Raw genomic sequence first — 27,466 nt, 5'->3', positions numbered from 1 at the left:
ATTCTTCACATGAGAATCTGAGAACATTCTGGAAAAATCAAATCCTTGTACCAATCATTCGATAAACTCATTTTTAAGGCTTATTTATTTCAAATGCAAAAGTCACGAATATTCACAAAACACTGATAATTAATGAAAAGGCACAGGGTTATTTGTAGAAATATCCACCTCGTCTGGAGAATGCACGAAACAAAACTGAAGATGAATGAGAAAGTAGACGTTATATCGAGTTGAATGGTAGGGATGAGGTATTTCGTGGCAACGTAATCATTATCTATCAAATTTTACCTAAGACTTCCACAACATTCTAGATAACTCTTCAAAGGGCTAATATCTCAGGAAATATCTATATTCTTTGATGACTCCATTTGTTTTGTTATTTCAATTCCATCTCTGATTTTGAAAGCACGAAGTATCTTCAAAGAGGAAGAAACTACGAAACTGAATTATAAGAAAAATTCATCATAAAGAGCTCCTATATGATGAGAATAATGATTTAAATATCAGAACCTTCAAGAATATTGAATTAAAAATATCGATCTTCACCTCAAGTTGTGATCACTATGAGTAGAAATAATTGATTAAAAATATTGAAATTTGTATAGATTTCAGCCACGCATTGAAAAAACGATAATGTATTGAAGTAGGCATCGAAATAGTTACAGCAAATCCTTGTACCAATCCTTCGATGAACTCATTTTCGAAGTTTATTCAACTCGAATGAAAATATCACGAATATTCACGAAACTCTGGTGATGCGTTGCCTAGGCTTCGAAAATAGAATGACCATCATCTCCTTCTATACATCTTATTCTAGAAATAACCATATTGTGTATACTTTCTTGATAGTATTGTTAAACAGCCAGCTATTTCACAAACACATCGTAGTGATTTTCATCAAACAAGAAACTCACAGGTGGCATGAATATTTGAGGAATATCCTCGCCTTCTTATTCTGAGTTCGCAGTTATTCATCTTAATTATCCCCGTAACTCCTTCGACAGCCTCTCATACACCTGGAATCATCAATTTATTAGAACCCTTCCCAAACTTTCAGCATCGGATCTCGTGGGGGTATGTATAAGGGTTAACAAACTTGAGCAGAGAACAAACGTTGCATGCCAGTTCACCGCTTCCTTTTGAGGTTAGGGTCCGGAAGATTGTTCTTGTTCTGTGCAGACTCGAAAGACCCTCTCCAGATTAAGGAACTGTATTTTATGATATTATAGCAATAAATTCTTCTCAGGGGAAAAAACTTTAATTAATTTAACACTGAAGAAGCTCCTACAGAACGGATGGAATTGACACAGTCTGTTCATCCAACAGAATTCATATCAGATAGTCAACAGTTGTATCCTTGCAGAAGGCTCAGGTTCGATTGAAAAATTCCATGATTCGGTATTTCCTGGAATGTCAACTGAACTCACACAGTGGGTGGAAATGGAATGAAAATAATATCCGGTGACTTTCGACGGAAGACGGTAAATGGATTCTAGATTGTTGAGTCCGTTCGAGTTATCGTCCACTTCCAAACAGATACACATGGACGTAGAAAACATTGGCCTTCGGAAAAAACCGACTTTTATTCTATTTGTACCATCGCTAGAATGTGACCATATTTTCAACGACTAATCGTTGTGTTCAGCGATATTTTAATGATGCTTGACGTAGTCGACGTATCAACAGATCGAAAAAAATATGAAAACACGTGAATATTTCACCTGAGTATAAAAAAATAGTACCAGAATACGAGGATATATTGAAAAATTCTTAGCCTACTATAGAACCAAACAAAATTTCAATGTCAAAATATTTTATTACTCAAAATATTCTCCTCTTAATTGGAACCATTTATTACAGCGAACCTGCAACGTCTCTAGACCTTTCAAAGAAAATGTTTCTTCTTGCTCTGCAAACCAGACCTCCACAGATTTCATTACCTCCTCGTTGGAAGAAAATTTACGATCTTTTAAACTTTTTTTTAGTTGAGGGTTGAGGAAAGAGATGATAGTCGGATGGAGTCAAATTTGGTGAATAAGGGGGGTGTTCTAGTATTTCAAACCCTAAATCACATTTTTTGCATGGCAACACGAGATTTGTGTGCATGGCCGTTGTCCTGCAAAAACAAAACACCTTTGGATAGCTTTTCGAGACTTTTCTTTTTGATTTTTTCCCGAAGAGTGGTCCGTAATGTCGAATAGTAATTTCGGGTTATTGTTCTACCTTTATCCAAAAAATTAATCATGATTAATCCATGGAAATCCCAAAAAACTCAAGAACTTTTCCAGCAGATTTTTGGACACGAAACTTCTTAGGTCTTGGACAACCAGAGTGTCGCCATTACATCGATTGTTTATTTCATTTCATCGTAGAAATGTACCTAAGTCTCATCCATAGTAACAATTCGCGATGCTTCTACCCTTGCACGCTTTTGGTCAACATTCAAACATTTGGGGATCCATATTGCAGCAATTTTTCTCATGTCCAAATTGAAGTGAACTATATGATGAACGCGTTCGTATGAAATAATATTCAGTGCTTCAGATATCCGTATCAGCCCAATTCGAAGGTCTGATAAAATCATGTCATGAACTGCATGGATATTTTCGGGGACTGACACAGAAACTGGCTTTCTCGATCGGTCATCATCTCCAATGGAAAATTTACTCTTTGATGCTTGCAGTCAAATTTTTCACAGTCGCATACGAAGGACACCAAGGGCATATCTTCGTAAATCTGCTTACCTCTTAACCCTTTTAAATACAGGTACTTGATGATGGCTCGATACTCCAATTTTTCGATTTTCACAATTTCGGTGGACATCTCTCCTTCTTTCAATTTATTGCGTAACTCTGGTTTACTTTTTTGACCTCAAACTTCACACTGACACTTCTAATGAGTTGTTGATCGTTGCTATGGTAACGCAATATTTTTTTTATGCATGGAACTGGTCTAGGCTCACTAGATATCAATTCATTCTCATATAACCTTATATTTTATCTTATTCTCATCACAATAAATTATAAATTTTTCGTAAGCTCTAAACTGTCTTAGACCTTTTGGGAAATACTGATGAAAGAGCATTAACTGCTGCTAGTTTAACATCGCTTTGAAGCTCTTCAGAACTTGAATCACTCATTTTAAGAAACTAAATAAAAGCAGAGCGATCTGATCTGATGGCTAATTTATTTAAAAATGTAAATCTGACATGAAGTCAAAAGACTTGGTTTATGTTTAGGTACACGAGTTTTATCAATAATACTGTATATGTACTATTACTTTATTCAAAATTAGACAAAAAAATGTATGTAATTCATTATGAAATGCAATTTTGTGTAACATTTAAGCTTCACACAATATTAGGCATTTCGTAAGTGAGTACATAAATAGCTAGTGTGCTATGAACATAAATATGATGACATGATGATCAAAAAACGATATATTTGTCAATCATCCGCAAGTTGGAGGAGTAGATATTATTTGAAATTTTTCGAGACATATCCCCAACAGTTTCACAGGTGATAAATTTCCCTATTCCTGGTTTTATAACCCCAATTTCTATGGAAACAAGGGAATGCACAGTTAAGTTTGCGTTCTTCGTGAGTTATTACCTCATCTTTTCATATCCTAAGCACATATTTCAATATCATGACCTCATATCGACAACATTTTTCCATTCCGCTGAAATTGCCAACTATAATAACCACAATATATTATGTATGCTCATGATATAAAAGCAGAATTGTGGCAAATATCCCCTTCAACGTGATACTTGTAACAAAATTATGTTGCTGTAAATGTCGAATATTGAGAAGTTGACACTGAAAAACAGAAATGTTGTGTTTGAAAAAGGATGCTGGTGTTTTATTAATTAACTTTTGTTTCAGGACATCGAATACTCATGAAGACTTCAAATTGCACAAGCAGCTCAAACATTTAATGAATTTCGCTCTGACATTAAGGTCTGCTATGCCTACCAACAGAGTTGGTCGTCTAAGGCTCGCCCTCTAGTTCCAGTGCTCTAATGAACTCCAGCAACTGTTACTTCCTTTGTTTCTCGTATGAAACAACGGCATTCCATAACCAGGCGATTTAAAGGAGTTACAGGCATCTCATTATATTGTATACATACTTCAGTTCCGACTCCAAAGACTCAATATTGAAAACAATAACAGACTCCCATCATATAATAACAGCATCTCGTTAAATGTGTGACGTAGGTCTGGGTCCACGCTTTTCCAACTCCGTAATGCATTCAGCATCTTTCCAGCGAGCATCGGAAGGATCTCATCAATATTCGAAGGCTGGTTTCGCCCCGAACAATCTATCGCATTGACGTACCCGAAAGGTTCCAGGGAAATCATTTCGAGAATTATCTTCGAACGCTAACTACCGTATTCATTTTCTTCCAACGTTTCGACGACTTGGTATTCGTGAACGAAATCTAAAATTCGAGCCTGGAGCAAGTCAGCGAGGTGGAAATTACTGGTGCCAACTGTTTAATCGATACGGCTCTTCGTTAGGGTCGTTTCACACGGGGAGAAAGAGGAATTCTGATTTTGCAAGTGGGTGAACTTGCCCCAATACCTGCGGCTATGGTTATCTATGAAATACCTAGAGAAATACAATAATGTTTGTTTCGTTCATAATTACATTATTGGAAGTATATTGAGTCTTTTTGCTACTTTGTCACCAAGTATCCAAATAATATACTGCTCCACAGAAGTTAAGGCAGTTCTGGAATTCTATGAGCTTTTCAAAGGTTCATTCATGAGAGATCAAATGCTCAACTCTTTCTACCTGAATGGTTTTTCTGCTCCTCGTTTGATAATTTTTCTGTTTAGAGCTGCGATTCTAAGAATTTGTTACAGTTACTGTTTGAGAAGGCATTTGTTACAAATGAACCTACAGAATTACTTGTGCGGTATGCTACTACCATGAATGCGCAGATTTAAGAGGATATATTGAAAAATTCTTAGCCTACTATAGAACCAAACAAAATTTCAATGTCAAAATGTTACTCAACATATTCTCCTCCTAATTGGATACATTTATTACAGCGAACCTGCAAAGTCTCTAGACCTTTCAAAAAAAATGTTTCTTCTTGCTATGCAAACCAGACCTCCACAGCTTTTATTACCTCCTCGTTGGAAGGAAATTAACGACCTTTTAAATTTTTTTCAGTTGAGGAGAGAGATGATAGTCGAATGGAGCCAAATATGGTGAATAAGGGGGTTGTTCTAGTAATTCAAACCCTAAATCACGAATTTTTTGTATGGCAACATGAGATTTGTGTGCAGGGGCGTTGTCCTGCAAAAACAAAACACCTTCTGATAGCTTTCCGCGTCATTTCTCTTCAATTTTTTCCCGTAGAGTGATCAGGAATGTTGAATAGTAATCTGCGGTTATTGTTCTACTCTTATCCAAAAAATCAATCTTGATTTCTCCATGGCAATACCAAAAAACTGAAGCAAGATCTTTTCCAGCAGATTTTTGGACTCGAAAGTTCTTAGGTCTTGGAGAACCAGAGTGTCGCCATTTCATCCATTGTTGCTTTGTTTCTGGATCGTAGAAATGTACCCAAGTTTCATCCATAGTAACAATTCGGTTTAAGAAGTCTACATCGTTTTCAAATCGAGCACAGATCGAACGCGATGCTTCTACCCTTGGACATCTTCTTTCTTTCAATTTATTGCGTATTACTTTTCTGACCTCAAACTTCACACTGACACTTTTAATGAGTTATTGCTCGTTGCTATGGTAACGCAATATTTTTTTTATGCATGGAACTGGTCTAGGTTAACTAGATATCAATACATCCTCGTAGATAGAGAAAGTCATTGACAATGACTTCGCACTTTTCTTCTCCAAAGTAGAAAACGTGTAAAATGGCCCTTACGAAAATTTGGCGGAGGAGGCTTTCTAGAATCCCGCTCATTTGCAGCCTACCGCGAAAGATTTTCTGTTTCCGCATTTTCACTGAAGAAGAGCGGAGATAAGAATAACTTATGATGGTCATAAATTAGACGAGAAACCTCATGTATCTCGGGGTATTAGGGTATATAGGAACCATGCTTATTTGACCCGTGAAGAAACTGCTCCATCACTCTTTTCCACCTCCTAATTGACACTTAAAGCTTTATGAGCATCTCCGAAAGACAATCCTTCAACATTCACAATAAGGCCGAACTAGTTGGGTGTACTCTGCTGGATCTGACTCTTCCAGGAATGCTCAAAAATATTATGTATATGGGCCAGGAAGAGAACACCCATAAGAACACTGCAGGTCTTCCTCAATTTAAGTTTTATTCGAACGATGAATAGAAGGGTACCGAGGTGAGACCCCTGGGGAACTCCTATTATTGAATTAAATGACGTAGTTATATAAAAATTCATACATGAGAATATTGGAGCTATCTAAGCAACTGCCGAACGAATTGAGAATTGTCTGAGGGATTGAACACGTTTAAGACTACTCAACTAAGAAATGAATTCGCTGAAACTCGAGAATTTTCATCACATTTGGATTTGGACGCTAGAGTCTAGATGGGAAACACTTTAAACGTATTAGTTTTTAGTCGATCTGCTGGTGTGCAAACACATGGGTACAATAAGTGAATCCATCAGCGCAGGTCTCACTCATCTCCGATCTTTCCAGGCTATCTTTCTGATCAGTTAAATCAACCCTTACCTCACCTCCCTCTTGCGATCCAATTCACGAACGACAACCACAATATTACGAAATATCGAATCCCCCACACCCATCTCGTCCTGTAATTCCCGTGATCTCTCATAGGGTTATCTGATTCTTCGGGCTCTTTCTATCCGAGTCGTATGCGTTGAATGCGTTCCTGAAACTCACAGGATTTCCGTGTTCCCCAAGGACCTTGGCAACATATGTAACCCGAATTGTGTGTTGAATATTTGAGTGGTTCCCGACGAGGCCTAACCAAACATTCCGTTCGGGGAAATGGAAAAAATAATGGTTTTTGCATGAAATGGGGTAGAGGTTTCAGGAGTAGATTGATTGGATGAGTGCTTTACTATTGCGAATTTGCAATTGGGAACTGCTGCAAATGATACCTGAGGAACATCTTAAAAGGTCTCTGCTGGACTAAATTGATAATTTGAGAGGATCTGGTGAAACTGAGGGAAAACATACAATATGAAACATTGGAATATAAGCATAACCTTGTAGGGAGGTTGATGCATTACTCAATATAAGGGTCTTCAGGGAAGTTATGTAGAATTCCAGAAGAGTGAACCATGTTAATATGCAAGGAGTTTCATGATAAGTAGTGAAAGGATTTTACCACCTAAACTTTCGAAAGGAATACCATTGGTATACATAAGGTTAGGCTCCTGTCCTTACGTGTTTCAGTAATCAAGGTGAGATCAAATTTCCCATGTCATGCCACAGAAAACCCAGTGAAATAGCCAAAAATTACAAGGTATCTTAGATCTTCGATCCCAGTCACTCTTGACGTAAAGGAAACTAGGAGGTCAATATACATACTTGCATACGTGTGAACTTCTATTATTGGTACACTTCCTCCCTAAGGGCTTTGAAAACCCACAAACAATCCACAATTCCCAACACACTGACTCTCAGAAATATATGCGTCCAATATCATAAAGCGAATGGCAAAATGAAATAAGGTCACACAGACTATTACCCTCTGTGAATGTAGATATACCCTGAGTTATGGCTAAAATTACTTTCCTCTGTGGAAAATGGGGATGCATATATTGGGGATTAACAACCCAATCTGGACCTATTTGAACGCATTTATTGTAATGCACTGCCATATTGGGAATTTCCACATGGAAATTGTTTCTCATGTTATTTATAGGCATTTTTATGCGGTTTTGTTCTAGTTTGTTGAATTTTTTTAAATATTTTTCACGAATTCCTTAATATTAAGGTTTAGCCCCGAGATATAAATGGAGGATTGTTCCATACCTATTCCTAGGCAACAGATCTTCAATGCTTCGTGCAATTTCAATGAAATTCACTGTACAATTTCATGTCTATATGTGAGTAATATGATCTTCATTCAGAGAAACTATGAGATGTGATTACAATGATCGAAACGATTGTTTTCTGAACTTATTTTCTACCTCGTGAAAAATACGTACCTACTGCGTAAAACGAGGATGTAGCTCCGCCCTGTCCTCGACGAAATGGATGGTATTAAATTTCCGAAACACGATATAATAAATAAGAGCTATTTATGGTTGTTTTAGGGCGGTTTTCAGAAAGCCATTCACAACACCGCTCGTATTTCACGTTATTCGCAGGTTGTTCGTTTCGCAAGCGCTGTGACATAGTTTCGAGATGGAAATTTTATCTGGACCACATGCCTATTGGCCAATGACATTATACAGGGCGATTCGAAAGTCCAGTCGAAAAATTAAGGAGCGTATGTAGACTGAAATTCTTGATAAAACGTTAAGAAAACATTTTGCCTCTGAGGTTTTTTGGAGTTATTAAACTTTGAAGTTCCTGTTTGCGACCAGTTTAATTTCAATAACAGTGAGCCTAGAAATGGTAATTTGTTTGCCAATTCGAAAGCTTTGTTCATTGGTAATTAATAATCAAGAACAACGATTTGTTATAAATGCGGTCGAATCTACTCAAAATAACATGCGCAAAATTTATTGCCCCCCCTGTAAAGACGCTTACGGTGGCATTCTTGAACATTCCTACCCTGCAAAAACAGGTGAAGCCTTTCGTCTAGAAAAAATTTCATAACAAGGGTAAAAATCGCATTTCGAGTTGCCATTTTTTGCCCATTACTGACAAACCTCTTCAAGCCAAAAGTGAGAAAAAAAATGTTTTCATTCAATTACGACATGCGACGATAAGTGCCGAAGTTCACAAGTGCACTTGTGAAAGCACACAAGTTTAATCGTGCTGTCCACTACATAGCCCCGTCATCTATTTTCCGAGCGTTGGAAAATAAACGGAAAAGGAAAAGCAAAATCGCGAAAGCTGGCAACAACTGTCAGGTTAGTTATGAAGTTAATTCGAGTTGATGGATTCCCATTTTTCCCCTGAAGGACGTCGAAAGCGTGAGAAGAAGAACTTAAGGACTCCGGCGATGAGGAACGGAAACTTTGGAGCCTCTAAATGAATGCGACGCTAATAGGAAAACGAGAATTTGCTTATCCAATTAGGGAAGTTTTCTCTAGTAGAATATTGATCGTGTGCTGATTGAAATGCAGGTTGGAAGTATTATTGGATCCAACTTTTCAATCAAAAGGGTTCGGAAAGTTTTTCTTTAGAATTTGCAGAGTTTTCACGACTTTTTTCCATCGAAAATCCAGTTCCCAATCTGTGGGAAAGTGCTCCAGTCCTCGAAATGAAAAGGACAAAACATTCTCAATACATTATGCTCTGGAGTTCACCGAAGTTTTGGCTCGTTTCCAATCGATTTAATGATAAAATTTTTCTCGCTTTCTTGTTATCTTCAGGGTGAAATGAAAATCCCCTTTTTGGACTTATCTCTCTAACTGAAATCCCGAGAATGCGTGCCAAATATGTAGAATTCATCGTGTATGTCTCCTATTCTATGCCTGTGAGTCGAAAGCATTCCCAGTTGACGTTTGCGTTTATGCAGTATACGTTTATTGCGAACATAATATGTCCTTGAGCTATCTCAGAGTATAAATTCGTAACAACAGTCCGTCAAATCTTGAATAGAAAGTGAAAACCCTCCAAGAAACCACATTTCTTCGTCAATTTCAATTTCTCCTGGAAGAAACTCATCGGAAGTATCAGACAACAGTAAAATCGAACCTCAATTCAGAACCCGCAGAGGAATATCTTGTATTGGAAACACTTCCGTCAGTCCGTTCGCAGCTTTCCGCTAAACTTCAATTTCCGGCTTGAACCATCCGCAAATTATCCAGTTTGTTTCCGAAATCGTAGTAGCATCGAGGCGCGTTATAGCTCCCACGCTTTTTAACCCGAATTAGCTCTAATTTTCTCGAGCGCGATGTTCCTCGACCTGTATAATTGACATTTATGATGATGCCCCATCTATATTCCCGTATGCAGATTCGCGATGGTAATAATCTGCTCACCTGACTGAAAAAATCACCTAGCAACTTCCCTTTGATATAAATATCTATCCTCAGTAATGACGGATTAATGCCTGTTTGACTTACTCATTTCCCTGGCAATTACAATACTATCTAAATGTCTATACTCTGTTGTTGTGCTCCATCAGAGATGCTGTCACCATTATGTAGTCTACAGCAGATTCGCATTTTCATCCCCCTCCCCATAGAACAGTCGCTGAGAAATCTCGATGATTTTCTAGTTTTCAGCACGCGTATCTCCACGAAAAATAATTGCAGAGCTAAAAGTGATACATATACTGAAAGAGCAAGTCTTTTAGTAATGAATATCCAAATTACATTCATCCAGCACAAAGAAAATGGATTTCATTGCAACTGTTATATCTTGACGAATTTTCAAGTGGAATTTTTCGAAGGTCTAAATTTGAGAAATGTATCTTCCAAAACAATCATCGTAGAGTTGAAAGTTATACGTTACCTGAAAAAGCAAATCTTCTTGTGATCAATTCCAAAATTTCATCGACCTCATGAAAACCGTTCGATCTTGACGAATCTTTATGTGACGACATCTTTTCCGGCATTTTGAGAAATTTTACTTTCGACACGTTTATTTCAGAAACAAAACATTGTGTAGTAGAAAGTGTAAATATTCTGAAAGAGTAACTCTTTAAGTATTTAGTCTCGGACTTTCATCGACCTCAGTGCAATTGTTTGGTTTCGACAAATTTTTAAATGATCCCATCTTTTCCGGAATTTTTCGAAGATCGAACTTCGACGAGTTAATCTTCCAGAGAAGAAAACGTAGACCTTAAAGTGAAACATATTCTGGATGAGTTAGTGTTCTAGTAATGGACAAAGAAATTTCATCCACCTCAGGACAACCGTTTGGTCTTAAAGAACATTTAAGTGATCCTATATTTTTCGTAATTTTCCGAAGGTCAAATTTCGACAGGCGTATCATCCAGAAAAGTCATAATAAGGCTGAAAGTGATACATATTCTGAAAGAGCAACTCTCTCAATAATAACTACCGGAATTTCATCGACGACAGAGTAACCGATTGATCTTGAAACGATATTTAAGTGATCCCATCTCTGCCGGAATGTTTCGAAGATCAAACTTCAGCGAATGAATCTTCCAGAAAAGTCAACGTAGAGCTTGAAGTGATACATATTCTGGATGAGTTAGTGTTCCAGTAATAGATATAGAAATTTCATCGACCTCAGAGCAACCGTGTGGCCTTGAAGAACATTTAAGCGATCCTATCTTTTTCGGAACTTTCCGAAGGTCAAATTTCGACAGGTGTATCATCAAGAAAAGTCATATTAGATTTGAAAGTGATACATATTCTGAAAGAGCAACTCTTTTAATAACAACTATCGGAATTTCATCGACCTCAGAGCAACCGTTTGATCTTGACGAATATTTAAGTGATCCCATCTTTTCCGGAATTTTTCGAAAATCAAACTTCGGCGAATTAATCTTCCAGAAAAGTCAACGTAGAGGTTGAAGTGATACATATTCTGGATGAGTTAGTGTTCTCGTATTAGATATAGAAATTTCATCAACCCCAAAGCAACCGTTTGGGTTTGAAAAATATTTAAGTGAACCTATCTTTTTCGAAATTTTTCGAAGGTCGAATTTCGACATGTGTATTATCAATATTATCAAGAAAAGTCATCTTAAGGCTGAAAATGATACATATTCTCAAAGAGCAACTCTTTTAATATTAACTACCGGAATTTAATCGACCTCTGAGCAACCGTTTGATCTTGACGAATATTTAAGTGATCCCATCTTTTCCGGAATTTTTCGAAGATCAAACTTCGGCGAATTAATCTTCCAGAAAAGTCAACGTAAAGCTTGAAGTGATACATATTCTGGATGAGTTAGTGTTCTAGTATTAGACAAAGAAATTTCATCGACCTCAAAGCAACCGTTTGGTCTTGAAAAATATTTAAGTGATCCTATCTTTTTCGGAATTTTTCGAAGGTCGAATTTCGACACGTGTATCATCAGGAAAAGTCATCTTAGGGCTGAAAGTGATACATATTCTGAAAGAGCAACTCTTTTAGTATAAACTACCGGAATTTCATCGACCTCAGAGCAACCGTTTGATCTTGACGAATATTTAAGTGATCCCATCTTTTCCTGAATTTTTCGAAGATCAAACTTCGGCGAATTAATCTTCCAGAAAAGTCAACGTAGAGCTTGAAGTGATACATATTCTGGATGATTTAGTGTTCTAGTATTAGATAAAGAAATTTCATCGACCTCAAAGCAACCGTTTGGTCTTGAAAAATATTTAAGTGATCCTATCTTTTTCGGAATTTTTCGAAGGTCGAATTTCGACACGTGTATCATCAAGAAAAGTCATCTTAGTGCTGAAAGTGATACATATTCCGAAAGAGCAACTCTGCTAGTAGTGAATCTCGATATTTCATCAACCACATAGCAACGGTTCGGTCTTGACGAATTTTCAAGTGATCCCATCTTTTGCACATTACATTCATATTTCGGTGGGACTTGATAGTGTGTAATATATTGGACAATTTCATTCCCGAGAATCAAGTGTACCGTGCAAGCGATCTGAAGTAATTAACTAAAAAACCCATAACTTAACTACTCACCTTGCTGCCCTTTTTGGGTAAGGCGCGTACTCGTTTGGATGCCTCTTGTACAACTCGTACAGATTTTCGTCGGACGGCACCTTCTGACGGACGCAGGCTGTGAGGAAGGATGTCCTGTTGGAGCAAGGCGAGCTTTGATGGGAGGAGAGACAGCCGAACAAGCTTTGCCTGTCAGACTCCAAGGCACCTAGACCTCTTTCCGATATGCAGTATTGTTCCCTTATGTCCTGTTTGCTGTAGTGAGGCGTGCCCGCCTTCTGTTTGTCCTTGTTCCGGATTCTAGCCATTATTTCATCTTCAGACTCGTAGGTAAGCGCCATATGGTGAATATCCGCCTGAAAAGGGAATCAGAAATGAATAAAATTTAAATGATTCACAGAGCAAGTTTTATTTTTACTTTATTACTATGTATATTTATGGAGATATTAACATAGGGGATCTGTATAAGCGTTCTTCCAACTACTGAAGAACATGGGGGTATCAATCAAGGATCGGCAGAAATTACGTCCGAAACCTATTACTTCATAAGCGCAGAATATATGTTGATTTATGTCTACCTTAGGCCCACATGCAAAGTAGGAAAATTCCGAACATTATTACAGTTCCCTCGATGACAGTTTCTAGCAAGATCGTAGCCTTCACTCACCCTCCTACCCTCATATTTCACGTCAAGTCACGATCTTTTACCTTCGTCTACAATGAGAAATTCAACATGACAGCATATCATCCCAACAATCTCACATTTCAGAACTGCGTATGTCAAATCTAGCTTTTGGGAGGCCGACCTGGCATTTGAAAGATAAGCCCCTATCTTATTACCATCTACCTGCACTTCGAGACTTGCTTTTCATGAAGGCAATAAGGGATATGACGTTATAAATGATAATTAACGTAATAAACATGGAATTTGGAACGCCTGAATCGTTTGAAGCAAAAGCAACCTGCGCATTCGCCAATTTGTTATTCGAAGATTAAATGAAGAAACTGTGATTTACCCTATCGCGATCAAATTACTACAAGAAGCATCATAAAAAGCATAATTCGAAACTTCTGTCGCTGTAATATTTCTAATAATTTTAGAGAGATATAACCAAAGCTTGTAATGCGGTTAGTCATAATTAACTGTTATCTAGGATTGGTTAGCGGTATCTTTGTTATTCGAGTCAAACACAACATTGTTTGATAGAGAGAAAGCGGTCGTATTGAGAAGCAAGGATCAGTAAATTGGATGAGACCCTAGAGATTGTTGTGTCAGATACAAAGCGAATTGTTGCCTCGGGGGTTTTTCTTTTATCTCAGGTTAGATGTTCTTGTCTTGAACGATTGTAACTGGAGAAAAGGACAGTACCGCTTTAAAAACTATTCGAGGAATATTTTTTTATATATGTGAACTAATCAGTATCCATATTGCATTGTTCATTGAAAAAAAGGTGAAATTTTCTGTTGTACTACATTGTCTGTTTACAAATATGTGAATGAATTGCAAAAATCTTACAATGTAGGTGCCTCATCCTCGTCGATATATAGAATGAACGGAAATGTCCAGATTCATGTTGTTTTCGAACTCAACAGAAGATGGATGAGAGATACGAAAATCGTTATCTGTCGCTCTCCTAAAGATTTATGGCTCAATTTACTGACCGATAATTTTTTGCTGAACATCACGGTAATGAGTATTAATGGAACTTGAATTGAATTGGATTCTTGGATGATTTTCAGATGTTAAACATTGATTAATGACAAATTTATATTCTCAGTAATTTAGACATCCCTAGACATCACTTTATAACGCAGCAAATGAAAACAAACCTTAAATTGATATCTGCGCCTAAAGGATTTAATTTACGTTTCTACCTATTTTTTTCTTTCTCGTCTACAATACGCATTAGAAATCTTGCAACATAAAGCATTAACTTCCTCTAGATTTCAGCGAACTCTCGAACTTTCTGAGCACCCCAACTGTTCAGCCCAACTACCAACTTAGATGCTTTTCCTTGTACTATAAATTCGAGTTGAACAAGGCAAGGAATTATAGGCTGGGTGGCTTTAAGAATACAAAATGAGTCCAAGCTACGCTTTTCTGTTTGTTTATTTCTGAAACGTATCCACTTCAGCAATCCTACACAACGATCAACGTTCCTGATGTAGTTGACACTTTCAAAAACTTATTGGGATTTGATACTTGTGTGTGGGAGAAATAAGGAAGAGGGCAAGTTCAACAGAGTTCATTTCATGTTTTTTTATTGCATTATCGTATCTGCTACAATCCTTATTCAACAGTTTCATATAATACAACACGTGATTAAAAAAATTCAAATTATCGTGGTAAACAGTGAAAAACGTAGGAGTCCTATAACACCCTTGAAAATTAATTCTGCTCTCAACTTTTGCAAACGAAAGTTCCAAGCTAGCTAACATACAACCCTAGACAAATAATGATAGTCCTGACATTGATCCTGCTTTCGCTGTGGAAGCATGTTTGTGACAAAAGGTCTAAGTTGTTCTATAGTAATGATACTACACTGCAATACGCTTCCCTGGAATTGCAACTCATGATTTTGCGTCTCACCGGAAAAATAATAGGGTTCAGATTTCTTCTCCATTCTCTTGGGGAAAGAGTTTCATCCTCAGATATTCCGAAAGATGAATTTTGAATTTATTTTGTTGAGATAAGACTTTTTTGTTATATTTACTCTACCTATCAATTTTTAGTTGATTTTTGTTGTATTAATTTGCTTTTTCTTAGCATGACTTGTTTTATACATTCATTCAATGTCCGGAAAGATCAATAAACGTATTCTTTTCTTTAAATAGACTAATAGTATGGATTCCCAAGTGTTACAATTTGAATTGAACTAGCCAATTTTCCATCGTCAGGACAATTAAATGGAGAACGTTCCAACGAAGGAGAGCAGATGCTGACCATAGTTTCGGTCTTATTCGTCCTCGTCAGAGCAACGCATTCCAATTAATTGACACACTCATAATATTACTTACTTGTGTAGATGCATCAAAATGGTTAAGCACAACTCGTGAATTTCCAAGGTATCCTGAAATGAAAAAGTTCAGTGAAAGTTTTTGCCGCATTAACAATATTTAAATTTGACAAATCTCTCTGTCATGTGAGGATATATCAACAATGTTGAAATAATAATACGATACAGGGTGGACTTTTCGAAATGAAACAGTGGTCAATTGCACTACAGGACGAATCCAAAGTCAACTAATAAATTTTGTTTTGGGTATATGAATAATATATTTCAAGAAACAGACAGATATCTTGCCAACGTTTCATACTACGTGATGAGAGAAAGTTCTTATTTCCTGTAAGGAAGGGCATGTCATTTAGTTCAACATCAGAGCTGAGAAATTCAGTCACATAACATTGAAAAAAGTATGTATCAAGTCAAATCACACAAAGTATCGAAGAATTCAAACCCCCTTTATTAAGAGAAGGGAAAACTATTTGTCTCCTATCATTCTGTTCTTCTCAGCAGTATTTCAGGTCACTAGAACTGCCCCATATCCAGGGGCTTTTAATCCCTTTACGCCTTGCCCATAACTCATATCCTTCGAAGAGTTTGAATTGAATTCCGGGAATAAAGCGCAGATATAATTCATAAGATAGAAATGAAAGGAATGATTAACTTAAGGTTCCATGGATCAATGCATTAATCTCCTAGAGAAAACCACAGAGCTCCATTGATGCTCGCCTAATTGTTTGTTCGAAAGGAGAATCCTCATTTTAATTTTCAACCTTTCGGTATAGAAGAAAATTGAAGGAGTAAACCAAGCCTGGCAACAAATCAGGTTATTTGCTGCTCTTCCTTCTCGAATTCCTCTTTTATATCTCCAGATTTCGGTCTAAAGGCAATTAACAAAGAAGAGGTTAATCAAGTTACAAGGCGTGGTTTCGTTCATTGTGATATATTTCTAAGGAGCTACCGTTGGATGAACCTAATTGTTTGTGGTGGATTATTTTGCCCCTTTCACGAGATAGAGGAAGTTTCAGGTGGAAGGATTTATTTCATTATTTCAAAAATGATTGATTATCCAATATTTTAGCCGAAAATTGATATTTGCGAATCTATGGAAATATTTGCATAACCAGAAATAGTAGCCATAATTAGTTACTTGTATACTTCATTCATTTTTATTTTAGCACTCGGTTGGCAATGAAATAATTTTCTCAAGTTTTTATGACTAGAACGGAGTAAGGTTGGCACTCATGAAATGCCGTTACGCTGTTGCCACAACTGATATCAAATAATATTACAAAAATGCCGAAAGTTATTGAAAAACAGAGAAGACAGAGTTTCAGGAAGTGCTATTTAGAATTCAGGTCCGCTCATTCAAATAGTAGGTAACCTATACAGTGTGGAATGCGTCAAATTTCCATGGCCAACCGAGTGCTAAAACAAAAGTGAATGGAGTATATATCAACCGCAAGATCATCCGTTTCAATTGTTTTCTACCAGTCAAGGTTTGCACATCCGACACAGTGGATACACGAATGACATAAACGTCATTTCGGTGCTCCAGATTTGAGTTATGTAACGGCTAACATGCTCGGCACATGTCCATCCAGAAAGTGAATTAACAAGTTCAATTTTACTCCTGAATTGAACACACGTTCTCGCTTTGATCCAGTGAGAGCCCCCCTTAATTCCTCCCACCAACAAAACGAAGATAACATCCGGAACACATCCGCAGACCATAGAAAAAACTGCTCGCGGTTCCATCAATCATCCGTATCTTTAATTAAGGCTCGTAAAGCCGTCGTTGACAGAAGCGGAGCATCGAATAACGGTTCTGACTTGTCAGTAGCAGGAACATAGAGCTCGGTTAGCGAGGTTCGAACCGTGTCATCTGTTATTTAATGCGAACTGCGGACGCTCTCGTAGAAATTGGTTTGTGGGCGAGGAGTAAAAAGTTCGAGACCGTATATAAACTTGAAAGACCGACTATTGGCCGCATGTTTAGTATTTAGAATGGCGGACGTGGAAGTCAGTGAATGATCCTCCATCTTGATTTATAGGAAACAATGTTTTTTCCACGATAGAGAGATGATTCGTTGGAATATTCCACAACATACAAAAAATTGATAATTTTTTAAAGTTATTCTGTGGTTTTCACTTGGGAATTTGATTTTATCACAAATTATTGCATACATCGAACTAACTCACCAGTATGGTCCAGTGTCTCTCTTCGTGGGTTCATTTCAAAAGGAACTGTAACAAGAAAAATATACTTAGATTAAACATTAGCATTCAACTCGAAGAAATTATTCAAAAATCTTCATAAATTGTTTTGCGTTGTGTTGCATTCCGTGAAAATGGCCGATTTCATTCAATTCTTTTTTGAAATCTTCCCCATATTTCGTAGAAGGTTCCTACGGAAGAGAATTCCGAAAAAGTTGCCTGAAAAACCGAGGAAATCAAGAAAAATAAACAGTATTTAAAATTAGCGCGAAAGTGTATGATGGGTAGTCTACCCTGATTGATAGTTGACGGTTGACAGTTGACAAATTAACAATACATACAGTAGGTTTACCCTTGAAGTATTCATATCATGATTTCTAATACGTTCGTTTCAATACAAAATTTACTATTTTTATACATTATTTAGAGTTAAGTGACTGTAGCAACTAGAAAACTTTATGGGTTCGGATTCTAACGATATTTTTTGACAGCACTCTTCTCATTTCGTGAAATATATGTTGTTTTATTAGATCTGAATTTCACATAAACCATTCGAGAACCGATTCCAATGTCTCGGAAGAGAATAACTAGAATGTTTTTGATCTCGTTTGTTCTCCAAATGTTCTCCTATTGCTATACTGACTTCCTCCCCACCATTTTAAGGTGGAAATACTTCCGAAAGTATACGGAAACTTTAGGCATATCTCCCATTTAATGTTAGAAACAATGGTTCCATAATGACTTTCGCCATCTGATATTATTGAATGTCGGTATAATAGCAGCCTCAGTGGAAATGGGTTTCAAACTCATTTCTACGCTTCCTACTATATCCCGTGAAAGCGGAAAACCGGAGAATTGTTTCTAAACAGTTTGGGGCGTACTCATCAATTTTTTTTCCGGGAAACATTTATAGAATTCACAATTCTACTTGATACCTTGAGTTGTATTCCTCCGGTTGAATATACCTTCTCTTCGAGGTAAAATTAAATTCATTCCAAAAAAATATGTTTTCGATAGGAAGCTTTTAGATTTCCTGAAGTTTGATGGAGGTTTGTAGGGAATTTACTTGAAATAGAATTATGTGAGTGCCCATTTCGACCATTTCTATTGATAGCTACTGTAATACCCTGGATAAATATAATTATTGAGCTTCAGAATCTCAACTCCTAGATTTGCATTTGAGAATCAACGAAAAATTGTGAAACCTCAATTCATTTTCAATTTTTGATGATTTTGAATCGGTTAAACATACAAATTCTCATTCAACCTTCGTACCCACTGATCAAAACTTCAATTGCCCGATCAACGACATGACAGTCACTCGATTTCCAAAAAGAAATCACTCAAACCTCCACATTTCGTGAAATTTTTAAGGAGTTGCAATAGAGAATCACTGAATGGTCGTATATCGATCATAATTCGATGGAGAATGATGTTCTGAATGCTCATGACTGAATTACTGATTATTGCAGCGCAAATGGCTAACGACTTTCGTCTGAATTACTGATTGAAAACAAATTGACGTTTATTTGTCGATCAAGCGTTGATTCCCCGATCAAGCCTTGTGAAACCGTGGGTGAGGTAAGTAATTGAATCGAAACTCATTCGAAATAATTGGTATATCAAACGAACAATCTTCATTGATTGCAAGAGATGGATAAGAGAGGGCTCCTTTATAATTGTTAGTGAAATGATTCTGGCTTTGAAGCTACCCTTAGCAAAAAAATTGAATAACAGTTCTCTTTCGTTACTGACTCAATTAATGAAAACGGAGAACGGTATAATTGCTGACTATTGATTGTGTTTTCTATCCTGAATGAATCTGTTTTTTAAAAAGACGCTGATTTCTTTCCACTTGGATATCGATTTATTGTTATGACAACATTCCTTGTCAGAATATTTCAGTATTATAATTTCGAAGCTCATTACTCGAAACAACATCCTGAAGAAGGACCAAAGAGGCCTGACGCTCGGTGGATAAATATTTACTAGGGTTGACGGTTGACAAATAGGAAAAAACTGTAGGGAAGCATCGAAAAATAATAACGCACAAGAGAAATTTCAATAAGGGATCAGCAGGAATTGAATTTTCTCAGGGCATATCTCAGCGTGTATAGAAATGTGTTTTCAATTACGCGGTTGGCCGACTACGCAGAAGACTTGGATAGGTGTGTAAGGGTAGCTTAGGGTTCATATATGTTTCTTCAAACATATGATATACGACAGGTCCCAAGGAATTTCAGGACAAGGGAAAGCAGAAAATTTACTTTATGCTTTCTGACGTACTTTGAACAACATATTTCTATGTATCACATGAAATAATTAAATAAAGGCACAATGAAAGGAGTTTTTTAGAATTATGGTATATTTGACAACGGTCAGACACTATTGACAATTTGAAATGTCAGACATTTTTGAACTGTCGAAATGAATAGTTCACGACTAATTCGTAATTGAAGAAAAAGTCACACCTCGTATATTTTGAATGGGCAGGACAACACCGTTACAAGCCATAAGGATTTCATTGACGATTATATGAAAGAACACAATTAGAAAGTAGCGTGGGTATCGCTGATCCATAGAATGCTTCATAAAAAACCGTTCTGTGACCCAATTACGCCTTCTCTCAATGGATCCACTGGAGCTTGAAAGGGTAGTAATGAACTTTCATCTGTATCTTCCACGTCAACCTCCCGATAGGGGAAATTTGTTGACAGTTCAGCTGGTCTGAAAGTTCTTCAGCGTTTTTTTGAAAGCTTGATATTGGTCGAAAACCGGACCACAAAATTTCACTTCTGTCAAATGAAACCATAAAATCGACTCTGTTAATTTCCGTCCGAACAATGAAATTAACGCGGTTATTCCGTTGTCATAGCAATCAACATATATTATTTCCATAATACGTACGGAAACATATTTGATATACAAATTTCAGGATATTCGGTCATTTTCACGTTTCGATATCGTGAATATCACATGTCCAACGACGTATCCAATGGGAAATTTACAAATGATGAATTTTTCAGTGAATTAATCCGTTCATGATGCTCATTGAAACGGATAATACGAATAGGTTCAGAATTCATGCAATCCGGTCAATTAAAATCGTGATATTCTGGCTGATATCTAGAACGAGAATGATTTGAAACTGAAAACGAAAATGGGAGAGATACAATTTGAATATTCGGACATTTTCCAGATCTAGTCCCATATTTTTATTTGTGATATATAGATAGATATTAAATTCGCGAATTCGCAAAATTGGTGACACCTGAACTAGTACCCAACGAGATAGAGGAAAATGAATGGCACATTACGTTCGTCTTTTTTTCGAGAGACTTATAATGCCATCAACTGTATTCCACTATCTACTTTTGCTTTTGAGTTATAGGCCAAAATTGAAATTTGGGCGATTTCAACTTTGGTCATTATCTTCCAAAAAGATATTTCAGCTTGAGGTCAGAATGGACACTTTTTTTCGATACCATTTTTTCCGATTCGACTAAGATATAGCCGTTTTATGTTTTCATAATAAGCTATGCCACCCCTGGAGGAACAAAATTCCCTTCAGAATAACTAGCTGAAACTGAGAATCTACACATCTTTGATTCCTTCAAACAGAGTTGCATTCAGCCAACGTACCCAATTTTCCGAATAAAACAGATATTTTTTTACTCTTGAACATCGAATTACTTGAAAATGGCGCATTAGGAGCATGTATTGATATCTTGTTAGTCTAGACCAGTTCCATGCATAAAAATATAATGCGTTACCATAGCAACGAACAATAGCTCATTAAAAGTGTCAGTGTGAAGTTTGAGGTCAAAAAAGTAAACCAGAGTAACGCAATAAATCAAAAGAAAGAAGATGTCCACCGAAATTGTGAAAATCGAAAAATTGGACTATCGAGCCATCATCAAGTACCTGTATTTAAAAGAGTGAAGAGGTGAGCAGATTTACGAAGATATGCTTAATACCCTTGGTGATCGATGTCCTTCGAATGCGACCGTGAAAAATTTGACTGCAAGCTTCAAAAGAGGTAAATTTTCAATTGAAGATGATGACCGATCGGGAAGGCCAGTTTCTGTGTCAGTTCCAGAAAATTTCGATGCAGTTCATGACATGATTTTATCAGACCGTCGAATTGGGCTAAAACGGATATCTGAAGCACTGAATATTTCATACTACTGCGTTCATTGTCACGTCAATTTGGACCTGAGAAAAATTGCTGCAAAATGGATCCCCAAATGTTTGAATGTTGACCAAAAGCGTGCATGGGTAGAAGCATCGCGTTCGATCTGTGCTCGATTTGAAAACGATGTAGACTTCTTAAACCAAATTGTTACTATGGATGAGACTTGGGTACATTTCTACGATCCAGAAACGAAGCAACAATCGATGGAATAACGACACTCTGGTTCTTCAAGACCTAAGCATTTTGGTGTCCAAAAATCTGCTGGAAAAGTTCTTGCTTCAGTTTTTTGGGATTGTCATGGAGTAATCATGATTGATTTTTTGGGTAAGGGTAGAACAATAACCGGAGATTACTATTCGACATTACTGACCACTATACGGAAAAAAATTAAAGAGAAAAGACGCGGAAAGCTATCCAAAGGGGTTTTGTTTTTGCAGGACAACGCCCCTGCACACAAATCTCATGTTGCCATGCAAAAATTCGTGATTTAGGGTTTGAATTACTAGAACACCCCCGTTATTCACCAGATTTGGCTCCATCCGACTATCATCTTTTTCCCCAACTGAAAAAAGTTTTAATTGTCTAAAATTTTCTTCCAACGAGGAGGTAATAAAAGCCGTGGAGGTCTGGTGTGTAGAGCAAGAAGAAACATTTTTTTTAAAGGTCTACAGGGGTTGCAGGTTCATTGTAATAAATGTATCCAATTAAGAGGAGAATATATCCTCGTATACTAGAAAATGTGGAAAATACTTTTATTTTTCAAAACGTTCAAATAATCATTAGTTTCAAGTGTTGAGTTCCTTGAAGTTTTGGTATTTTTATTATACGAGATGGTCATAATGTCAAGACCGAACGGATGTAACGTTCTGTGTTGGGACACAACTTTTCCAGTATACTCATGATTCGTACAAAGGGAAATATGTCCCTTCATATTCGGGATAATCGGCAGAATGCTCTATCGAACTTCTCCAAAACTAGAATCGCCCCTGTCAATATTTCTCACCCCTCCTCGCCTAACTACGTGATTCAGGTCATGATTGTCGATCCTTTATCTCTAAGATCCCGACTAGGAGTCTACAAGCATCTTTCTCGTCTCCCGCAGCCATATGAAGAATATTGGCGAGTATGTACCTCCAATTCAGATCCTGCCCTATCCGGAGGGGTTGTTTAAACTGTTCCACCACTGATCCCACGCGTCCTGGCTCCCATGAAGGTGCAAACGTATAGAAAGTTGCTGTGTACACAATCGAAATTCGTTTGGGAACTTTCGATGCGCCCGTCCGATAGAGGAGGTTTAATTTTCGGATATCTCATACCTAAATCTACCGAAACTTAATTAGCAATATAACTTTCTCGCTCAGTTTTATTCGGTAAACAGGGAAACTGCCTAATTTTGAAGTGGGGCGTCGGTTGGTTATTCGGTGATTGGGAAAGTTGGATCGGAATTCGAAATCTTCGAGGATTTTTGTCGATAAAGCGTTCAATTTAAACAGGAGAAAGTTCAGCGCTTTTCTAGGCGTTGTAAAGCCGTATGGAATTCAACGAAGTAGAATAAATCCTGGTCAAACAATCCAGAATAGGTTGCAAAGCTTCAATGGGGAATTCTCCTCAATTTGGGTTATCACTGCATATGCAAGTTTAAACTGAATAATTATGAGTTTCATTCATGATTTTTTCAAATTCACCGTGGAAACTATTCAAAATCATCCTTCAAATATGGGGTTTTAAAATTTAAATCGCTTTGTGCGGAGTTTACGATTTAGCAACAGCGCATACAAGACAATGAAAAGAACATTGTTCGATCAGCTTGTTTATAAAATAACAGCTGTTGATCTACAGGCGCTTACTTTCTGGCGAGCCTCAACAATGGCATGTTTATAAAATAACAGCAGTTGATTTACAGCCTTCATGAGGCGCGTACTCACTGGCGAGCTTCAACTGCAACCGGCCATAAAAATCCCATAAAATTTTACGACCTTCGTCGTCCGTCGCAGACTTCATAGAGCCATCTTGGTCTATCTCATCAAGATAATGTATTTGTTGTCCTTTATTATCAAGGCATATTTCAGTCGATGTTGCCAACTTGTGCAATCCACATTAAATTTTATATACCCATTTTTATTTTTCATTTTTGAGTGCTTAAAATATTTTTTTTTGGAAACGGTTGAAATGGTTATTTATAAATGTGACGTTTCAAAGATATTTCATAAAGAATACATCATTTTCGCCAGAAGGAGTATTCCCTATTTGAGAAGATCTGCCAGGCACCAGCGAATGAATAACAGTGGAGTGTAAGATTTCTTGAGAATTGGAACACGCATAAATTGCATCGCTGTTTACGGATGAGTCCAGATCTCTTCCGTATAAGTCTTATGGGCGATTGGTGGTGTGGCGAGAACGGGATCAACGGCATAATGAACATTTCATGACGCCTACAACGCATTTCGTTGGTTGCTCAGTGTGAGTTTGGGATCTTATTATCCTAATTGACGCAACCATGACAGCGGGGTTGATTGTAAAACCTATTATTGTTCCATTTGCGACAGCCATCGGTGACAATTTAATGTTAATCGACAATAATGTTCTTCCAAACCGGGAAAAATCTATCAACGACCGCATATGAATGCTTGGCGTTAACCGAATAGATCTACCTGCTGTCTCTCCAGATCAAAATTGTATGGAGCATGTCTGCTTCACAATGTCACAGCAATTACACCGCTTATCCGACCCACCGCAGACATTGACGGACATTTTGCTAAGCATTCCTGAAATTTTCATTGATAACTTCGAATGCTTGTGACCGAAGGACCGTTTTTTAATCCTGCAGATTCCACCAGATAGAATCTTTTTTTTGTTGTTGAATTTATCTAAATAACATACGAGGCATGAAAGACGAGACCAAGATTAAGAGAATATTCATATTGAATTTTCAGTTCAATTTGCTATAGAACTCTGATGATGATATTTGGATTTTGCTTCAAAATATTGCATTCCTTGATATGAAAGCCCCCAGTCATAAACCAAATATTGTTTCGAAGCTATCTTGACTATACTTCATTCACTTTTATTTTAGCAGTCGGTTGGCCATGGAAATTTGACACATTTCACTCTGTATAATACGAAAATGTGGGGTTATGAAGCTTGTCAAAACATTTTTGGGTTTTAAATCAACGCTATGTTGCCCGTTCTACGTAAAAGTTTCTGTTATTACGTATTTTATCACAATATCGAATCTCTTCGGAAAATATGTGACGAACATAACTGAAGTTTATACAAACTGATTGAAGGCGTACCAAATCCAGTTAATTGCATGGAAAATACAAGAGATCAGTATAATACCATAATATGCACTAGAGCTTGTGGAGAGTTAATGTTCGTTATCTTCTTTGGATTACATCATTTGTAGATTTCAAAAATATTAACCCGAAGATGAAATGCATATGATGCAGTGGTTGGGAATGGGTATCTCCCGAAGGAATTAACAGATTATTACAAGAATGTTGAATTCTTCAACAAAAATCATCTTGCATCAATATAAGTAAAAGGAATTGAAAGAAATTTCAATTAAGATGAACTTCACTTTTGAACAAAAATTTCACATGAATAAACAAGTAACAGGGCAACTTGCGCGTATTTGTGGCTATTCATCCTCATACTTTGATGTAATAATAATTATTAGGTATTTATTAGTACCTTAAGACATTTACATTGTATAGGACAAGTCAAATGAAAAATAGAAAAATCCATTTTAGGGAACTTATTCTCCGATGACATTTATCGAAAATCCTGTAGTAAACTTTTCGCATTGATTCACTCAAACATAAAATTCTCAAATGCCACCACTTTTTTGGGTCTCCCAATAGAAGGAAATTCTTTGTCATCCTCTTCATTCAAAATCTTTCTGATTGTGGAAATATCCAGCTGAAATATAAGTCGATTAGATTCAGATGAAACATTATATAAATTCTCTTACTATGAATATGTTCGCTTCCGTCTGACGTATTGTGGATTTTATAATATCAGGGTATAACTATTTGAATGAGCGGACCTGAATTCTAAATAGCACTTCCTGAAACCCTGTCTCTTTTTTCAATCACATTCGGCATTTTCGTAATAAAAATTGATATAAGTTGTGGCAACGGCGTTATGACATTAACGACATTTCATGAGTGCCAACCTAACTTCGTTCTAGGTACAAAAACTTGAGAAAATCATTTCATGGCCAACCGACTGCTAAAATAAATTTGAATGAAGTATAGTATAAAATTCTCCTGAAATCTGATGGTCTTCTCAGGAATTACCCTGTATATAGGTGCGTTATTTTCTTATTCTGCTTCTTGGAACATTTGAGATAGTCTTGAATCACAAACCAAATTTCCTAAAAAATACAAAGAAACGTTATGGCAGCTTTGTTTCGGAGCGAGCGAACAAACAAGTTAAAGCTCACCGATTATCATGAGCTTTATACGAACAATCGAATGGGAGGACGCTGATGTTGAGTAAATGGAAATGGAGTGGTATAAATAAGCTCCATTCCAATTCCAAATGTTGAATATCCTTCCATTCTATTGGATGTCCAACACGGAATACATTCATATTATCCGATGTGCCAAAGCGCAAAGGGTCATGGTAAACCTGAGATTAACAAAGAACGTCCTTAATCCTTGGAAACGATGATCCCTCAGGGCCCAAATTCCCCTCCAACTTCATCCTTGCGAGGACAATTGCCTCTTGTCGTTGAAGTAAATGCTCCGTTTTCCTTTTTCAATTGTAGACACTCTGTTCGGTTTATGGATGCTCTTAGATCTTAAATCTTAAATAGATTTTTTTTCGATATCCTTCTATCTTTGGTGCAATATTCCAAGAGAAATCTGGATGTACAGGGTGTTATTCTGACTCACCTCCTAATTCTCTATCTACCCTTAGCTTTCGCCCAATTACAAATGAATCCCCTTGTATATACAGGGTGTGTTTAAAAGTGAGGCTTTTTTTCAACAGAAGGTAGAACTGGTCAAAATATAGCATTTCACCAAAAATAAACTATACAAAACTTTCAAAATGACACAGTTTAAAAAAAAATGAAAACTATCGTAAAGCAATGTTGTTTCGTTTAGGATATTGGCACGTTCGATATTAACGTTGTGATGAAAATAGAAATTTAGGATTGCCGAATTTTTCTTATTATTTTTAGTAACTTACACGATTCCATGAAATGGCTCATTTCGATACCAACTGACAGAAGAGACTTAGGACACAAGTGTGAAAAAAAAGAATATTACTTCAAAATGTCACCAATAAAATTCGTCTAAATTATTCACGAATTTTTTCACCATGTGCATCACACTCTTCTTGTAC

General features: G+C 36.9%; 1 protein-coding gene across 1 annotated transcript in view; it reads right to left on the bottom strand.

Moving 5' to 3' along the window:
• Positions 1 to 17,946, bottom strand: part of LOC123316753 — a 55,565-nt gene extending 37,619 nt beyond the window's left edge. The window contains exons 1-3 of the mRNA XM_044902968.1: positions 17,902 to 17,946; positions 15,713 to 15,765; positions 12,716 to 13,050 (exon numbers count right to left, since the gene is read on the bottom strand). Coding sequence (XP_044758903.1) covers positions 12,716 to 13,050; positions 15,713 to 15,765; positions 17,902 to 17,935 — 422 coding nt within the window. The 5' untranslated portion in view covers positions 17,936 to 17,946. The remainder of the gene's footprint in view (positions 1 to 12,715; positions 13,051 to 15,712; positions 15,766 to 17,901) is intronic.
• Between the last annotated feature and the right edge of the window lie 9,520 nt (positions 17,947 to 27,466).

This window comes from Coccinella septempunctata, chromosome 7 (genome assembly GCF_907165205.1).
Source record: "Coccinella septempunctata chromosome 7, icCocSept1.1, whole genome shotgun sequence".
NCBI lineage: Eukaryota > Metazoa > Arthropoda > Insecta > Coleoptera > Coccinellidae > Coccinella > Coccinella septempunctata.
This window is presented reverse-complemented; position numbering and strand designations above follow the sequence as displayed.